Source organism: Gadus macrocephalus, chromosome 1, assembly GCF_031168955.1.
Source record: "Gadus macrocephalus chromosome 1, ASM3116895v1".
Classification (NCBI taxonomy): Eukaryota; Metazoa; Chordata; class Actinopteri; order Gadiformes; family Gadidae; genus Gadus; species Gadus macrocephalus.
The window spans coordinates 9511240-9530724 of NC_082382.1; the positions used below are offsets into that span (position 1 = coordinate 9511240).

Genomic DNA, 19485 nt, shown 5'->3' on the forward strand with positions numbered 1-19485 from the left:
AGAGAGAGAGAGAGAGAGAGAGAGAGAGAGAGAGAGAGAGAGAGAGAGAGAGAGAGAGAGAGAGAGAGAGAGAGAGAGAGAGAGAGAGAGAGAGAGAGAGAGAGAGAGAGAGAGAGAGAGAGAGAGAGAGAGAGGTTGTTGGAATAGCTCCAATGCTAACCTTTCCTGAGTTGACCAAGTATTTGGGCCTCTCATGATGCTTCCTGACTCTGTTCCTGTGGGACCTCTGGGAAAACAGCCCATCAGAACACTTTCCAACCCTGGGGCCCTCACCTTCTCTGCTGCTCACCGGCCCCCAGTTCCGTGGAGTTCATCCACAGGACTTCTTCATCCAGCGGCCATCTTGGCTCTAAACGCTTTTCAGTTCAGCGAGCATTCAGAACAAAGATTTAATGCATTCATTTTATATGTATACAGTGTTTTGATCTCCCTGGTATCAAATCCGTTAATCTCAATCCCATTATAATGCTCCCGGCAGATATATATATATAAATACATAAATTATTATGTATATATGATTAATATTTTTCAGCCATATATTTCCTGTGTTGATCACATGATGTCCCATCTGATAACTATATAGGATTTATTATAGTCCTTCTTTGTTCCCGTGAAGAATAACTCTCCCATGCTATAAACATGCAGACCAGTCCTTCAAGACGCAAAGTGTGGGTCTCACACACGCACCCCACGTCCCAGTGTGGGCGGCCCTCTGTTTATGGTCAAGGGATGGAGGAGGAATGTGTGAGTGGGTTGTCTCAAAGGCGACATTCTCGTGACCTTCACTACAATGACAGTAAAGAGTGTGTGTTCCCCGAGGGACAAAGCCCAGCGTCACCATTCCCCAATGGCGGATGTGGGGCATTATATGTCGACCACATGTGCATAGTGAGAAGGTCCTCTTCCAGTGTAATGTATTGCACCCCTTAATATATATATATGTGTGTGTGTGAAAGAGAGAGAGAGAGACAGAGACAGAGAGAGAGAGAGAGAGAGAGAGAGAGAGAGAGAGAGAGAGAGAGAGAGAGAGAGAGAGAGAGAGAGAGAGAGAGAGAGAGAGTGTGTGTGTGTGTGTGTGTGTGTGTGTGTGTGTGTGTGTGTGTGTGTGTGTGTGCGTATGTGTGCGCGTGTGTGTGCGTATGTGTGCGTATGTGTGTGTATATCGTGATGTTGTATTGTATTATAGCTTAGTAGTATGACTCCATCAAGGATATCAGTTTCATACCTTGAACTAACCAATGCACCTTTGTGACCTTTGTTATATGACCTAATAGTGCTTGTGATCATTCATTAACGTAATGTCTTCATTGCTACAGAATCATGAACAATTTGTAGCCAGTTTTATTAGCGCCTGTGCTGGTAGTTTTGTCAGCAGGTTAGTTTTATATGCTGCGATGCTGCCATCTGGTGGTATACAGAGCAAACTAGTTTAGTTGATATTTGCTTGAAATGTCGGGAGCCCCTCCTGATCTCGGAGCTAGGGCTAGGGCCAGATAGCGAGGGCCAGGCTAGGCTAACCAGCAGTTAGCCCCAGCCCTAGTCCTAGTCCCGGCCCCAGTCCCAGTCCAAGCCATTCCGCCACTAGCTAGCCCTGATTTACTAGTGGCTCTATCTATGGCCACTAGTAAATCAGGCTCTTATAAGTGCCAAAAAAATAGTGTGAATGTGTGAACAGCCTTTTGGCTGATATTGATACAGGTAAGGATATGCACAGTTCTTAACTTTTGTAGTTGTAAAAGGCGTATGAATTTCAATCCTCACAGGCCTTCATGATGGTGATAATATGCGATAATATGTGCAGCTATAGCTTAGCACAACTCTATTCAAATATGACTTTTCCTATCGTGGTTAGCTTAAACAGTGACCTGACCTGCTCTACTTCTCCTGGATGTCCATTCACCTGGATTTGAGGAAAACATTGCGGGAGGAAGCAACACACAACACAAGGGTACCTGTTGGGAGCCGCAGGCATCTCTACCTTACCTCAGATGGACAGACGTCATGGAGCTCACTCTGATTGTTGTGTGGTTTAGCTCGCTCACTCGAACTGCAACACTGGGTATTTAGTTCATCTCAAGCAGGAAGTTTACAATTTAAGAGAGCCATAATAATGAACTATTTTACAAAACATGTCTAATTGTCTCAACAGTTTTTAGGCTATATTGATTCTGTATGTTATCCATAGGCTTATATCTGTCTGTATGTTATCTATAGGCTTATATCTCATGGCAAAAAAAAAAAAAAGCCTCCTGAATATAATGGAATGCTGCTGTCTGGGGGCATCGCACGTGCGGGCAACTGCGTCCGCTCTGCAGGGGGCCTCACTCTGCTGGCTGTGATGTGATGCAGTCACGAGTGAACTCTGGTAAATGGAAATGCCTGACATCTCTTAGTCAATAAAGTGAGCCATTTGTTGTGAGATGTCTAGCGTTTCATTGTGTAGTAAGATTAGGGATTGAGCTAATTAAGTGAACGTCTAGACTCTCTAGACATGCAAATGCAAAAGACCCGCTTGAAATGCGTAGGCTATAGCCTAATAATAATAATAATAAATGAAATTTATATAGCGCTTAATATGGTACACCTAAGACGCTTTACATATTGCCCTATCTACAAAACTCCTATAACAAATTAAAAATATAGATATTATGATAAACTAAACGTCGGAAGCCTTAACTGCCTGGCTTCAACTTTCAATGATAAAAATCCTTTGCCGACTAAAATAACCCAAATCATATAAATTAAAAGCTGACTGATTTGTATAAGACATTTAAAAAATAGCAGTCGTCTCCTCTTTCAAGTTTGTTCTATGAAAGTGAAACGTGATCTAAGGACAGGGGCGCTGACCGGGGTGCACATAATGTCCGCCAGTCTTCTGTGAAGTTGTAAAGAACCGCATCATAAATGTCACGTTCGCCAGAGCTATTTTCGTAACTTTTTTAGGCGGTTATGGATCCCATTGTGATCAACCAGTCACATTGCAATGGCTCGTCAATGGAACACAATGCACGAAGCTGATTGACATATCGACGATTTCATTGGATCGCTATCAGTTTGGACGAGGCTCGGTTCCAATTGGCTAAGAATTTGCCAACAAGTACAGTCCCAATAATCCTCCTCGACCAACTTTATTCTATCAACAATAGGGATTCATTAAGAGGCTTGCCGTGCGCGATCGATTGTGCACGTGCAGTGCAAAGTGCACGTTTACGTGCAGTGCAAAGTGCAAGTGCACATGCACTTTAAAGGCAGGCTAAGCCTTTGAATGAGTCCTAATAAATCCTTTAAATGAATCCTAACACACCCCTCCTGATCAGAACCGCGCGCTACGAATGGTCCGCGCTGAGCAGCAGCAGCAGCCCACCGGCAGACAGCTGTTCACACAAATATAGACGAGGGACAGGTGGCGGTGCAGCTCGACACGGAGACACGTGAGGCAATACGGAACGTGCGGGCTTGAACCCGCGGTTTTCTGGCGTACGTGCTCGCGTGAGAGCGCGCCGAGCTGGGTGTACGTCTTCGAGGCTAGACTTGCGATACAGAGGATGGTTTGGTGGAGTCTGAAGGCCATAAAGGCCCTGTGAAAATATGTAAATTCTGTTTTAACCTTCACAATATGCGTGTGGATCTCAAAATAATGTATATATTATTTAGCAATACAGCGAAACAGACACTTGGGGTATGTGCATTCTGATTGTGATCTACTTCAGAACATAAAGTTGTAGGGGTAAGGTATATGCTGTCTGGGTAGGCCCACGGTATAAGTGTGACATCACTAGGGGTGCCGTGACATCACATGCATCCCTCAGTGGAATAAAGTTTAAACAAAGAAGGAGGGCACCTCACGCACAATAAGAGAGAATGTCCCTTTTAACAAGAAGGCAATCTCATTTGGTTATTTGACTCTGTGTGACCGAATGTGAAACCATGTTCCGCTTCGTTCGAATGGCTGATATGCAAACACCAAAGCCCACTTCCTCCATGTGCACTGTGCAGAGGTTCAGTTCTTCTTCATATCAGCTCCCCGTGAGCCAGTAGGGAAGAGGAGATTTCGTATGTGTAAGTTAAAAAGGTGGTTTATAGCCGTTTTAGGAACCTGCATTTATTTGACTGACAATGGTAATCATATTAATATTAATAATAATAATTATAAGTATTATTATAAAATATCGTTATAATTATGCATTGTTTCAATAATATAATAATATTCATCGTCCTTATAATAAACATGTTTTTTTTATTGTACACAAATAAGGTTTAGTACAGCAGATAAATTACACACTTCAAAACTTCTTGTAAAGCTGTTGCACACAAATGATTGAGTGACAGTTGTGTCATTTTATGGTAATTTACACAGTAAATGCATGAGTTCGCCAGACAGGAAGTATTCGTGTTATATGTCGAAACATAGCCTAAAGTAGCCTAATGTATTTGCTACTTTAAGCGACATTGCAAAGTAACTCCTCCTTCCGCTTGAACATCCGTAACGCCTCCTCAGTCATAATTATTAGCGTGTGTGTGTGTGTGTGTGTGTGTGTGTGTGTGTGTGTGTGTGTGTGTGTGTGTGTGTGTGTGTGTGTGTGTGTGTGTGTGTGTGTGTGTGTGTGTGTGTGTGTGTGTGTGTGTGTGTGTGTGTGTAGAGGGAAGACAATGCTGCGGTTCTTTGCAGTCTGCGCGTCATCGGAATCCCGCTAGTGCGTCATCAGGCGGGTATTCTTTAAACTCGCAACACGATTGGCCACGTTGTGGAAAGCTCCCCACCCCTGCGCCGCCTTGTATGGAACATCCTTCTGACGTAATGGTACAACTCAACTGATACCGTCTATAAATGTCTTAGGGCGTTCAGAACAGAGGGATAGCACCTCATTTCAAAAGAGCAGCGATGAGGACAACTTCTCTCTTTGGATTATAAACTGTTTCAAACTCTGAGAAACAACATTACAGGTAAGAACTTTATTATTGTTTATATTTAAAAGTTATATAATTATATTGGCATGCACACACATACTAATGCAATCATTTTAAATATAAACGATTTTTACATGAAAATATCAGCGCACAGTTAACTTTTGATGCACAGGTGTAAACAATATCCTGTACCAGATATTGTCTATGTTGTTAATGACATTCACACCTGCTCAATACAGAGCAATCCATCCAATCAAAACACCTGCCTGCAAAATGCATGAAAAAACAAGTATAATTTTGAATATTTTAACTAGTCAGTGTTATATTTCTATCTCTAACATGCACACCTTTGAATGACAGGAAGTACTCCAAGACGAATCAAAGAGAGTCAACTGAGATCCCCCCCCGGAGACACTTCAGGCTATCTCTCTGACCCAGCCATGACCTGCGTCCACCCCCAGCACGCCACCCTGCCTTACCCTGACAACTCCTTCTGCATCCCAGAGTTTGAGAGTTTGGACTTCAGCTCCCGACTGTCCATGGACATGAGGTGCCATCCCTCCCCACCACCCCAACCGGGACTGGGCTTCCTGGCAGGGCCCTTCTCGGGTGACCTCGATGCCTACTCATGCCAGATCACCACCGCCGCCCCCGCAGCGGCCCCCGCCGACCAGGAGTCCCCTTTCCGACTGGACGACCTGCAGGTGTACGGCTGCTACCCCGGCTCCTTCGAGGTGAGCTACCTGGACGAGGCCCCCTCCCCCGGGGGCTCAGAGTACTTCGGGAGCCCGGCCTCCGTCCCGTCGCCTTCCACCCCGGGGCTGTATGCACAGCCCCCCTCAGCTTGGGATTCCTCGGCCTTCGGTCCTTACACCCCCTCCCCTGGATACTGGGCCGCCGAGGAACCACAAGCGCCCCACTGTGCCCCGTTGTACTTCACTTTCGGCCCGGAGGCAACGGAGGACCTGTCGCGCTTTGCTGCCTTGCAGCCCCGGTTAGGGGAGCAGGAGTCCTTCACCCAGCAGCAGCAGCAGCAGCAGCAGCAGCAGCGGCAGCAGCAGCGGCAGCAGCAGCAGCAGCAGCAGCAGCAGCAGCAGCAGCCGCACCCTTCTGCCTTGCCCTACCCGCCCATGGCCTACCAGCAGCCCAGGCCCCTAGGAGTGAGCAGTGACCCGCTGGAAGACAACCTGTCGCACAAGGCTGGAAGCAACAGCGGGAATGAGGGGCAGTGCGCCGTGTGCGGCGACCACGCCTCCTGCCAGCATTACGGCGTCCGCACCTGTGAGGGATGCAAGGGCTTCTTCAAGGTAACTGCCTCCTTACATTACTGGCCTACTGCTGCTCAAAACGGGATGGGGCATGTTCAGAAATTAATCCTATTCATTTGAATCATAATAATAATAGTGGTAATAACATTTGGATCTGTTTATGCAGCGCACTGTACAAAAGAACTCCAAGTACGTCTGTCTGGCGAACAAGGACTGTCCAGTGGATAAGAGGCGGAGAAATCGTTGCCAATTCTGTCGTTTCCAAAAATGCTTGGCGGTTGGCATGGTGAAAGAAGGTATGTTTCCATCTCTGCTCTTTCATTTCACTATTCATTCATTATTCTGGTGGCTGTGCATAGATGTAACTGTGTACCTGTGGTGGCTGGGGATTGCATTACAAATCAATTTGTGATAATTGGGACATTAAGTAGGAAAGTAGTTCTTTTAAATGTTAAAAGTTCTGAACTTTTAAGTGTAACTTTTAATGTCTCTGTTTTCTCAGTGGTGAGAACAGACAGCCTTAAAGGACGAAGAGGCAGACTGCCTTCGAAGCCTAAAGCCACATTGGACGTCTCAAACACTGAAGCTCCGGTTAAAATGATTGCTTCTCTTGTCAAAGCACACGTAGACTCAAATCCAGGCATCGGAAACCTGGATTACTCCAAGGTGAGAAGAACAGTATATTCTTACTCAACATAGGTCAAATACATTTCATGATATGTGTGTGTGTGTGTTTGCGTGCACTTTCACATATACTGACCGATCCTCCCGTGTCTGTTCCATTAGTACCAGGACGAGGTAGTCACTCAATCCCAGAAGGAAGATGCTAGTGACATCCGACAGTTCTATGAGCTGCTGACGGCGTCCATGGAGGTCATCAGGAGGTGGGCGGAGACCATCCCGGGCTTCTCTGCCTTCTGCCCCGAGGACCGGGAGCTGCTGCTGGAGTCGGCCTTCGTCGAGCTCTTCATCCTACGGCTGGCCTACCGGTGGGTGGGCTGTGATGTGCAATTGGAAATCTAACGTTTAACATTCATCTATATCTTTAATTATTGAATGCGTCGTCATTAATAAATGAATGCTGATCTTTGGATCTTTTGGTTGACAGATCTAACCCAGACACCGAAGAACTTGTCTTCTGCAATGGCCGTGTGCTGCACAAGAAACAGTGTGTAGCAGGATTTGGGGATTGGATTGACTCCATCTTGGGGTTTTCTCAAAGCCTCCATCGCATGAATCTGGACGTTTCCTCCTTCTCCTGCCTTACGACGTTGGTTATAATAAGTGGTAAGCTTTTGGACTATCATTATAGATGATCAAGTAGAGATCCTATCATGCATTAGCCTTCAATCTGATAGATCGTGTTATATTAGCCTTCATCAGCGACAATGGGGTTTACTGTAGAATCTTCTTTAACATTGCTCATGTTTTAGACAGTGATCGGACCGTGCGTTGAATGTGAACATGAGCTCACGGGCACACCACTCGTTCTTCCCTCTCGACAGACCGGCACGGCCTGAAGGAGCCGTCGCGCGTGGAGGGCTTGCAGAATCAGCTGATCGCCTGCCTGAGGGATCACGTCTCTGCCTGCACCTCTGATTCATTCCCGCCCAACTTCTTGTCGAGGCTCCTTGGCAAGCTTCCAGAGCTTCGGACTCTGTGCACGCAGGGCCTCCAGCGCATTTTCTACCTCAAGCTAGAAAATCTCGTGGCACCACCGCCTCTAGTGGAAAAGATCTTCATGGAAACCTTTCCGTTTTGAAAAATTGTTCTGTGCCGAAAAACCTTACCGTCTGCTAGGCTGTGATTTCCTTCCAAATTTGACAATCGAGAGGAAGAAAAAGAAACTGGACCTATTTAGCACACATGGAGATGGTCTATTTGGGTCATAAATATCTGTGTTAAACATTTTTGTTCTTTTCAATCCCATGAACACGTGTGCAACATACAATTGGTGCATGCACATTTAAAAAATGCTGTCTCATGGGTAAAATTGTCAAAGACACAAAATGATATGTTTTCAGATATAATTATTACTGATAAATGCTGCAGTTGTCAAGTTGTAGCGGCAGACTGACCCCCATGTGGACCAAAGGGAGAGCATTTACGTTTGCAGCACAAAGTGATAGGAGTGGAAGCTGGAAAGGGAGAAATAAGCTTAACTGTTACGAGTTTATAGTACAACAGATAGAAATACATATGTACTGCTCCATTCTCTCTAAGGTGTCTGAACACAAGGTTCTCCCAGCTTTACTGGGACTCTGGGTACGGACATTATGAGGAGCACATGACTCAGCTGTTTTCTATTTGGGAAAGGTGGTTTAGATTCTCTGGTAAACACCCTGGCGAAGCGGCCCTTGCCGACAAGGGCTCTTTTTGTGAGCCAAGTTTATGACGAGAAATGTTTGTTGAGTGGTGATTAAGAAATCAGGATGGTACTCTATTGGCAGTCATCAGTAGTACATGATGCAAACGTTTGACAGGTTTTCAAGAAGCAGCTATGCATACAGTTTTGAATATAAAGTCTTACGCACAGTCCTCCATTTAAAATTGGAAGGCTATATCTGTTAGCAGTGCACATTGCTGTTATGTTTTGATTCAACTTTGTCTTGGGCATTTTATTTGTACATTCTAGAGACATGTTATGTTACATTTGTATTTTAGAATAAATAAATAATTTTACTTAACTTGGTACTGTTAGTATATATTTTATTTATGAACACGTGACATGCGCAAGCGCATACAATATGGCCGGATTGAAACAGTTTGAAATAATACACTTTTATTGCTTTATGTATTTCGGCACTAGTAGTAATTCATTAAGTAGTGTTCATCATCATTGTGGTGTTTCCAGACCAAAAGTATACCAAAGAAGCCTGATCCATGGACTGTTGAGTTGTTGGACGTAATACCCAACATAGATGGCCTCATGTGAGACCACACTATTCACTCCTCCAGCCCCCCCTGCCACTACCATCCAGCTATGCACTGCACTCTTTTTAGACGCCTATGGAATTCCCTTTGCAGTCTCATGTAACACAGACTACTTCGTCATTGTATTGTATTCCCCCATCACGCGCTGGTGTATGACAAAATGCAAGCAGCAAATCTCACACTGCGTGAACATTATAAGGAGGGCTCTATAAGTCAAGGCTGTAAAAGAGTATTTATAGATTGTACAAACAGGTGCACATGCTGACATGGAGACTGGTTATTTCTATGGGAGCCATTTTTCTTCTGAAACTGATCATCTATCCCCCAATTCAGTATTTGTTTATGATTATAAAGCAGGTGTGTTTATGATGTAGGCCTACATGGACTTTGAGGATAAAAAATATTGTATTCATGCTACAAATAGAGATATGCGTTAACTAATTACTAACTACATTTAAAAGCAATATTTTGTCTGCACAGGTAAACCTTTATTATGGATATAATACAACAATTCAAGGAAATAATACATTCCTAGATTTTGGCTTGAATACCACTTTTTGAGTGGACTGATTTATTTGTTTACTCATCGTGATATTTAAAAAGATCCTTGTAAAAGGATATGTGTAAATATTAAGTGAAGAGGTGAAAAGTATGATATGTTTTGTATCTAAACTGATACAACGCGTACCAGCCTAGTGACAACACATTATATCTTATTATAGCTTTAACTTCAAGTATAGACTTACAATCCCTGTTAATTGATTACATACTGTACGAGCAGCTAGTTATTTAAACTAAAAGACAAAATTGTTCATCAATATCACCCAAAACAACCTATATGAGCGTTTCATGTAGAGCGCCCCCTATCGACTGGTCAAAGAAAGCAGCTGCCTGAACTCTGTGGAAAATGTAACATTTAACGACAATTTCGGCATTAAAATACGTTTTGATAACATTTTCTGGCGAGCTGCTCCGGCGGGGGGAGCTCGGCGGCAGTCCGGCAGCTCAGCTCCGGGAGTGCAATCCCTTTCTCCTCCATGTCGCGGTTCAATATGGACTTCAGAGAGTCCAGGCCAAAGTTCCTTTCCCCCAATTCTTCTCAACCATGGCCGAGATAACCCCCACTACGAGTCTTTACTTGTTGTGGGAGTACCAGACGTCAGACGTAGGCTTTATGATTCATAATATCATCCAAGGCGTAAATATCTTCTGGCCGTGATATTAGATATATTATATAAATACATATATATTATTATGTTATATATATAGGGATCTGGGAGTCAGAAAACGGCAACAATCACTTCCGCTCCATTGTGTGGTTCACTCTGACAGCTCAATCGGCAGCAGCTCATTTGCAATAAAGCTACAGACACCAGAAACAGCGCATTCTGAAGGGACTGAATCAGAGGGGAAATGGGGAATAACATGTTTTCTGGAACTTATAAACTATGTTAACTTGTTGGGAAAACACCATAATATGCCTCCTTTAAAGCAACGCATCATTCGGGAACGAATAAACTGAACACATCAGTTCACTCAATTTAGATTATGAAAATGAAATGCATATTTCTAGTACCAGTTAACACCCATATGGGTCGTAATGGCTACTGACAACACCATATTCTGTAGTTCAGATGGGAGATAACTGTACCTCTGTGCAACAGTGATTGATGGGGTACCCCACAACAGACAGGGTACCCTACCACAAACAGGGAACCCTGCCACAGCCAGGGGACCCCTCAACAGACAGGGGACCTGGGTTCAGTTTGGGGGTAGGGCCACAAGAATAATCCGGTGGCCTTGGGCCAAACACTGAGCTATAGAGACGGAGGACATAGCAACTTATTACACTGAGATACAGATAGAGTAACCGGATAAAGTCACCGTCACTCTGATTACAAAAGTTTTGTAGGCTGAGGTCAGATCAGAATGCGTTTGAAGTGTATCCATTCAATCTGAGACAAGAATAGCGGTTCGGGTGTGGATTCCTGCAAGGAGTTCAACTTACATTTAATATAAATACATCTTTATTGATGGACGATTGCTGAAACCTAATAAAATGCGATAACAGGTGACTATCATCTGAGAGATCGCCACAGCACCCAAAATGTCTGCTTGGCATCAATGGCTGTGAGAATATGTTACAATTATACAAGTGACAGGAAGCTTTGGTTTCATTCAGGCAAAGGGCCTCAGAATGCCTTCCTGGAGCTGGCGGTGTGTCTCACTACCAGCGTGACAGGGAGCCTTACCACGGATCACAACACAGCACACAAAGTCCCTGCAGTTGTTGCTAAATGTAGGCCTAACTTATCTTTTAAGTTAGCATAACTAACACGAATTGATTGTGCATTATGTATTTTTATTTGCATGCGCGAGGACATTAAAATATGCATCAATATATTTAACTTGAGATTTCTTTATTTGAAAATGCATACATTTATTTCACCAAGAATGATAAAATCAGAAAATGGACTCCATAGAACAGTCCTGTCTTGGTGATGTAGACCTATGGTATAATGTATATTAAACGTACATCATAAATAATTAAAATAACAACTTCCTAAAACAAACTATAGTTGGCAAATAATTATCGTTTTTACAGATACGTGTGTGTAAAATTGGGCCATCAAAACATTGGACCATAAGCAAACAATTTGCCTTAGATGGGTTATGGCCACCAAGCTTAAATCAGATTAAGTCCACTTAAACTCAATACAATTTAATCACGTGAAATCTATGGTAGTGAGGGAAGACGTGTTGCCATGTTATAAGGCGTCATCTTTCAGAACTCAAAAAAAGTTGGCAAGATACGTCCCAGATTCATGTCACCAAGTTGGATCTTAAAACCTTTGTTGAAATTAATCAAAACCCCACTGACATTGACCTTGGTAACTGCACTGGAAACTAACAAAAACAATAAACACTGCCCCCAAGTGGTGCACAGCAAACGGTTTTCCTTCAATACTAAAATAGCATGAGGTTCCACTGCTTAGTACATGAAAAAACAGCATTCCTTGAGAAAAGGAATTGGTGGGCCTTCTGTTCTTTAGCAAAGACCGCAGGCAAACTAATAAAGAGGGGGTCAAATTTTAAATTCCTTTTAAGACATTTATCCAATGCATTATACAAACATTAAAGGGTGACATATTATACCACCAGGTGTGATTGTGATTAGCAGTTACAAGCTGAACGGCAAAAAATACTCACACCTAATTTTACAATGAAGGAAGGAACGCATGCATATATATATATAGAGAGAGAGAAAAAGATACAAATAGATAATAACATGCAGAATGGCCAAAATTTGGTTTGGATTTATCTATTGGTCTACATCAACGGGCCAGGGGAGAGTCCTCGGAGCTCTCAACCCCGCGCTAAGGTTGTGCTCGTAGATCAATCCATCCGTCACCTCTGGTCTGTAAAAACAAAATACAGTAGCCTTGAATGAGTAAGAATGCCATTTGAAATGGAATGGGGAAGTGAGCCACTTACTGTAAGAAGGAGGTCGAGGCGGTCCCCCACACAAAGGGAACGGCAGCATCGTCGGCTTCTGCAAGAGGCAAAGCGGGGCAGAATCAAAATAATGTTCCATCATCACAAGTCCAGGCCACACAAAATCCACATTCAGCCATTTAATTAATTAAGATGGGAACGTGTCAGTGCCAGCCCTGAAGATGCATTTCCATCAAAAGGATTACAGTTTGTGGAGGACCTGATCATTTAAAAAAATGACGATAACCGCTCCACAAAATATCATGTGGTCATATTCTCTCTGCCAACATTTGTACACATTATAAACAAGCGGGGTGGTCCCTTCTGGTCATGAAAAACTAAATTGTGGCAGCTCTACAAGTCCCTTTTTTCCAATGATATCGTCACGTGATCCAAGATACCAGTATCGGCACCTTGAATTAAAAAAAGTGACCCTTTCTGCAGAGTGAACCCAATGTTCCTTGGATTAAAAAAGGAGAGCCCAACAGTATTTGGATCCCATTGGTGACCCAATAAAAAGTGACCCTTACAGTATGTAGACATACACTAATCAATGACGTAGAGCAAGCCTAAACACTCAGACCTAAGGTGCAAGGTTTGAGATTAATTTGATTGTAACCTGATTCCCAATCCTCGTCGGTTTGGGGGTTGGTCCATGTGCTAACAGGGACCTGCCATTTCCGCTGCACCTCTGCATTAGACGCTGTGAACCAAACGGTTTACAAATAAAGCCCCTCATCAAGATTTGCATCAAAGTGAGAAATGTGCAGGTTTCTTATTGTTTCAACTTCATCTGGAAAAAATAATGGCCCTATTGTAAATCGCTTTGGATAAAGGAATCTGCTAAATGCTCTAAATGTAATCCAGGTGGAAATCCCACAACCTGACTTACATTCATCCAAGCAGACGGACTTCCGGTCCTCACAGGTGGCAGTGTGGAGACTCATCTCATGAACCGGAAACAGATGTCGAGCGTTATACGGGCACGTTTTCAAGTCCCTTGCCAGTTTGGGATGATTCTGCAAGAGTGAGAAATGTACATGGACAAACAACCCTAGGAAAACCTGTCTGATAGTTCTCCTATTTTATTCCTTGAGGATACCTTTCTGCATTTGATAAGGTGGTAAGGGAAGCGGCAGGCACGGATCTGATGGTTTTGGTCAAAAGGACATTGCAGAAGTTTGACCGCGTCACAGTCCTCTTTCTCTTCTACAAAAAGAAAAGCAAGCAAACAAGCCATTGAATGGACAAGGAAGGTAAAACCTACGCCATCTAGTGGTAGTGCTGAGCTATTTACACAAGAAATTGAATGCGTACAAAGATCCAAAAAGATCGTGAAGGTACGACCGAGTATTAGGGCCACACATGAAGAAAAATAATATTTTTGCCGTGACGAGATTAAAGTCGAAATGTCGAGAATAAAGTTGAAATATTTTGTCGAAAACTCGAAATGTCGAGAATACAGTTGAAATTAGTTGGGAGAGATAGCAACCGCTCCCCAGGGCCTGCACTGAGTAGCCTACTACGACGAGTATTGGGCCAAAATATTTTTGCCGTGACGAGATTAAAATCGACACGTCGACTATAAAGTCAACATGTCGACATTAAACTCGAAATGTCGAGAATAAAGTTGAAACATCATATCGACTTTAATCTGGACGGGTCCATTTTCCGTTCCTCTGTCAGCACGCAGACGCTCCGGGCATCCTCCCAAGCGTGCAGCGGATGACACGAAGTAGTCGACAATAACCCTGGGGTCATTGTTTGTGGTGTGGGCCTCCATCCAAACAATATAGCGACTAAAACCGTCAATGCAACCACTGATGGCAATGCCGCACTACTACGCTGCACGCTAGGGAGGATGCCCGGAGCGTCTGCGTGCTGACAGAGGAACGGAAAATGGACACGTCGAGATTAAAGTCGATATGATGTTTCAACTCTATTCTCGACATTTCGATTTTAAAGTCGACACGTCGAGATTAAAGTCGACATGACATTTCAACTTTATTCTCGACATTTCGAGTTTAATGTCGACATGTTGACTTTAAGGTCGACGTGTCGATTTTAAACTCGTCACGGCAAAAATATATTTTTTCTTCACGTGTGGCCCTAATACTCCGTCGTATAGAATCCAATGGCTTGTGTCGAAAATTTGGTAAAATTGTATTTCAGAATCGGGTTTAACAATAAAGAGAACCACGCTGTTTTAGCGCAGAACCACAGTGTGGTGATTAGTGTAAGGACGCTGAAAAGGTTGTGCGGAAAACTTCGTCTGTTCAGGGAGGACCTGAACACACGTGTTACTAGTCGACGTGTCGGCTTTAATCTCGTCACGGCAAAAATATTTTTCTTTCTTCATGTGTGGCCCTAACACTTCGTCGTTAATACTCCGTCGTATGAAGGGCTTGATGTAAACAATTCGGGAAAAGTTATGTCTTTGGCATTACGGCTTTCGCATTACGATTAATTGTCCTCAAAACAAGATTACAAATCTCCTAATACACTAAAAACACAAACACAGTTGAAATAGTTACACATACCCATCTCTTCGTTGGCGTAGGGCTCAACATTTTTCGGAGCCCTTGGACTTGCGATGCTTCCAAAATAGGTGGTTGAAGTCGACATATTTTTTAACAATTAAAACACTGGAGAGACACGGGAGAAGCACTCGAACACTCTGACACGTGAGGACAATGGCAGATCATGGCAGTTGACCGGAAGTGTGGAGCCCGTATCCTGTCATAATTCCAACCTGAAAATAAAAGTTTCAAAGGCTTGTAAGTCTGTGTTTGAAAACTCAACACTTTGTAGAATAGGTTTTGCAACACTGAAAAAAGAGATTACAGCCTGAAAAAAAAATGCAATTATCTGCAAACATGATTTTGTGTTCTATTTTATCTTCATCATTTTCCCCAACACATTTTCAAAGCTAGATTTTTTTCACAAACACATTTGCAAAGTTTACAAATTTTCACCAGCGCATTTGCAGAGTTTCAAATCTTGCACTGTTCTAACAGTGTATTACTTTGTTTCCCCGTTTTGAAACCTTTTAACTGGGATTCTGCTAAGGTGTTCATACATTGAGAAATAACTTTTGAAAGGCTGAATATTTATTTTTAAAAACTTGTAAAGGTGTAAATTTACAACATTGCAATGTATTTCTTCTGAACTGACTTTTCAGAGATTTGTTGGCAGCGTAGAGTGGCGAAGTCACGCCCTTTCCGGTAGAGCCCATGGGACCTATGAGATCGAAAAATATGAATGGGTTTCAATGGAGAGAAAGTAATTATTTTCTGGTCCCAGTCTTTATATGCTCTGGATTACAGATATCTTGTTTGTGGATTTAAATAATCATTTTTCATGCCATGAAAACTAAAACATTTCGCGAAGAAGTTTGATAATGTAAGGTTTTGTGTGAGGCCGCTTTGTGAACTACGCTCTTCGCTGCTCTCGACGCGAATGATTTACGTCACAAACCGCACTTGGAACTCCGGTACAGACATGAAGATCTCACTAGTCCACTTCACCGCTTTATTCCAAGGGGCGGATAAAAGCATCGAAATACGTGAAAACCATTATAAATTGGGGCATGTGGAGAATTTCAGTTATGCCGAGATTGTCGGTCTTGCCCACGCCAGTCGCAGGGAGCGTGAGTCACATACGAGACGAGTAGTCTTTCTCATTGTGTTTTCTCTACAGCATTTAACTGAACAATTGCACAATAAATGGTCAAACTCTTGGCATGAAAAATTATCATTTAAATCCACAAATAAAATATATGTAATCCGGGGCATATAACGACTGGGACCAGAAAATAATTACTTTCTCTCTATTGAAACCATATGGACTTATTATAGAATGGACAGCGGATTCCCAAATGAACCAATTTTTCAGGCTGACCAATGCCATATTACCATACCGACCAAGCTCACCATACCTCCACGTATACGGAAGACTTATATTTCTCAAAACATTCTCTAATCTGCCCATGGCAGTCTACAGTCATACTGTCGAGTGTCGACCATACGGTCATAGGCTACTGTCGTACTGTCGGTCAGACTGCTGGTCATACAGTCAGACTGTCGCTAATACAATCATACTGTCAGTCATACGGTCATAGTCATACAGTCGTTCTGTTTATTTTATTATTTTATTTTACCTTTATTTAACCAGGCAGATCTTTAAGAACAAGTTCTTATTTACAGTGATGGCCTGACAAAAAGCTCAAGCTTCATAAGGGGGGGGGGGGGGGGGGGGGCAGTGAGAAAGGATGGGCTGGAGAGGCAACAGCACACAAACATAGCTGTACAGACGTACAACAATGCAGCAACAGGGATCTGCAGGGTTAACATACAGCTACTCAGACAAACATAAACAAGGCAGAATAGCAAGAATAAACTTATTACCAAGTAACAATTGTGAAAAAACATACATAAAAAAACAAAAAACATATCAGCGGATACGGGCGTACATATGAGACAGGAGACTGAGAGGAAGGTTAGATGGAGGGGAAGCATTTGCAGGAATCTGTTAGAAGGTATGAGATGGTATCTTTGAAGGCCGGGATGGAAATTAATTTGACCAGTTTGAGGTGTTTTTGCAGTACATTCCAGTCAACGGCAGCAGCTGACTGGAATGATGCAAGACCGAGTATGAATCCAACAGATCCTCAATGGATCTGTTTGTCCTACAGTCATGCTGTCAGTCATACAGTCATACTGTTGGTCACAATGTTGCTCATACGGTCATACTGTCGGTTATACTGTCATACTGTCGGGCATACGGTCATACTGTCGGGTATACGGTCATACTGTCACTCATACAGTCAAACGGTCATACTGTCGCTCATACGGTCACACGGTCATACCGTCGCTCATACGGTCACTGTCGCTCACACGGTCATACTGTCGCTCATACAGTCATACGGTCATACTGTCGCTCATACGGTCATACAGTCGCTCATGCGGTCATTCGGTCATACTGTCGCTCATACGGTCATACTGTTGGTTATACTGTCAGTCATACAGTCAAACGGTCATACTGTCGGTTATACGGTCATAATACTGTCGCTCATACGGTCATACTGTCGGTCGTACAGTCATACGGTCATTCTGTCGCTCATACAGTCATACTGTCGCTCATAGTCATACGGTCATACTGTCGCTCATACAGTCATACGGTCATACTGTCGCTCATACAGTCATACAGTCACTCATACGGTCATACTGTCGGTCATACAGTCATACTGTCGCTCATAGAGTCATACGGTGATAGTCATACTGTCGCTCATACAGTCATACGGTCATACTGTAGGACCCCTTCATGTTTTCTTGCAACTTTATTTATTACTAATGCCGCGTTTCCACTGCAGGGTGCGGTACGGTTCGGTTCGCCTCAGTCCGGTAGGGAGGGGGCGGTATAGCCCAGCTCAGTTCCGAGGTCGCGTTTCCACCGCCGACAGTACCCTTTATGGTAGGCCGGATGTCGATCGCCGCGGCAGCTACGTAAACATTGTGACATCATAGCAGCGCGACACAGTGTAGCCTGCTCAATAAAAACAATGGAAAAGTTGAACGCGACACATTAAACCAAGAGCTACCTCCCCAAGAATGCGGAGGAACGTCTCCACCTCCTTGTTCGCCCAAGCAAGCGTTTTACGCGACATGTTCATTGTAAAGAATAATACCTCGAGGCTACTGTTTGTTTGTTTTTATCCCCACGTCGCCCGGAAGTGACGATTCTGTCGACCAATATGCGGAGGGGTTGTGTAGCTCGAATTTTCCGGCACCCTTTCAGGCGCCTCAGTACCCCAACGGAGGAGTACTGAAGACGAGGGAAAAGCGAGTACGGCTCAGTCCGGGTCACGCCTACTTTTGGCGGTGGAAACGCAATCCGTACTGCACCTATGCGAACCAAACCGTACCGTACCGCACCCTGCAGTGCAAACGCGCCATTATAACCACTTATAGTCTTAGTTTCTCTTATTATTACTTTCCTTATATTTAGGGGACTGAGCAGCGAAGAAATGTGCAGGAATGGTTACAATAACCCCTACCCATAACCAAATTCGTGGTACTGCTCCCAAAGGTGGCGCTATTGTAAACAATCATGACTTAGATTTATTTCTCCTCAACAGATTGACCTGGACTCAAAATTCTTTCAGAATATTAATCACTAGAATCGGATGCATTAATAAAACCCTAAATTTTTTTCATTTCCCCACAATTTCATATTAAAGTTAAACATGATAAAAAGATTCACAGGCTACAAAAATTATCAAAAATTCACCAAAATCGAAACATAAAATCATCGCACAGAATTAGTTTTACTTAGTTCCATTTGAGAAATATAGGCCAATAAAGTTGGAGCAGTTAGCCCATTTTTCTTATATGACATATGACTATTATTAGGTGGAACTAGACTTATTTCTCCTTACCAGATTGACCTCGACTCAAAATACTTTCATCATATTAATCTCTAAAATCAAATGCATCTTTTTCACCCTGGTCTTCTCCTCTAAAAATGTTTACATTTCCTACAATTTCAAAGAAAAGCCAAACGTCCACAGTCTCAACCCATTTGGCCTATGTGACCATTTTGTTAGTGTATAACTACCATACGGCTATCATTAGGTTGATACCATTACAGTTTTTCTCAGTCGCTATGGTACATTTCTCAGATCAGAATGGAAATTCTCAAAACTCACGTTCAATCTTCAAATCATTGTGGCACTTGTGCACATCAAAAAAGCAGTTTCTCATTTCTTTGAACAAGTTGCAAATGCTTTAGTACATTCATGAAAATGATTATGCAAAATTCTCTGCTCTTTCCTATATTATCAATTGCTTATGTCTCATCTCATCATCATCATCTCTTCTTC

The 19485-nt window shown here is 43.1% G+C and overlaps 2 protein-coding genes and 1 long non-coding RNA gene across 3 annotated transcripts; 2 read left to right on the forward strand and 1 right to left on the reverse strand.

Annotated features, from left to right (window-relative positions):
- Positions 1–956: 956 nt before the first annotated feature.
- Positions 957–2421, forward strand: LOC132464308 (uncharacterized). The gene is made up of 2 exons (XR_009527230.1): positions 957–1698; positions 1853–2421. It is a non-coding gene; the product is annotated as an uncharacterized LOC132464308 (long non-coding RNA).
- A 2386-nt stretch (positions 2422–4807) lies between these two features.
- On the forward strand, positions 4808–8868 carry nr4a1 (nuclear receptor subfamily 4, group A, member 1). Its single transcript, XM_060048205.1, has 7 exons — positions 4808–4944; positions 5269–6215; positions 6343–6472; positions 6679–6842; positions 6963–7165; positions 7285–7463; positions 7682–8868. The coding sequence occupies exons 2-7, from the start codon at positions 5349–5351 to the stop codon at positions 7936–7938; spliced, it is 1800 nt and encodes a 599-aa protein (XP_059904188.1). The 5' UTR covers positions 4808–4944; positions 5269–5348; the 3' UTR covers positions 7939–8868.
- Positions 8869–11455: 2587 nt separating this feature from the next.
- zgc:56699 (uncharacterized protein LOC405758 homolog) lies at positions 11456–15336 on the reverse strand. Its single transcript, XM_060048331.1, has 6 exons — positions 15146–15336; positions 13708–13814; positions 13498–13624; positions 13225–13308; positions 12606–12663; positions 11456–12529 (listed from the first exon to the last, which is right to left on the reverse strand). The coding sequence occupies exons 1-6, from the start codon at positions 15228–15230 to the stop codon at positions 12433–12435; spliced, it is 558 nt and encodes a 185-aa protein (XP_059904314.1). The 5' UTR covers positions 15231–15336; the 3' UTR covers positions 11456–12432.
- Positions 15337–19485: the final 4149 nt, after the last annotated feature.

What these genes read in the sequence shown, in the direction of transcription:
- zgc:56699 (XM_060048331.1), bottom strand. Translation starts at nt 15,230, where the DNA reads ATGTCGACTTCAACCACCTATTTTGGAAGCATCGCAAGTCCAAGGGCT. An exon ending in CTACGCCAACGAAGAGATGG is followed by an intron (nt 13,815 to 15,145) that starts GTATGTGTAACT and finishes TTCTTTTTGTAG; the next exon opens with AAGAGAAAGAGGACTGTGAC. An exon ending in CGACGAGGATTGGGAATCAG is followed by an intron (nt 12,664 to 13,224) that starts GTTACAATCAAA and finishes TGCCTCTTGCAG; the next exon opens with AAGCCGACGATGCTGCCGTT.
- nr4a1 (XM_060048205.1), top strand. Translation starts at nt 5,349, where the DNA reads ATGACCTGCGTCCACCCCCAGCACGCCACCCTGCCTTACCCTGACAAC. An exon ending in GGTTGGCATGGTGAAAGAAG is followed by an intron (nt 6,473 to 6,678) that starts GTATGTTTCCAT and finishes CTGTTTTCTCAG; the next exon opens with TGGTGAGAACAGACAGCCTT. An exon ending in ATCCTACGGCTGGCCTACCG is followed by an intron (nt 7,166 to 7,284) that starts GTGGGTGGGCTG and finishes TTTGGTTGACAG; the next exon opens with ATCTAACCCAGACACCGAAG.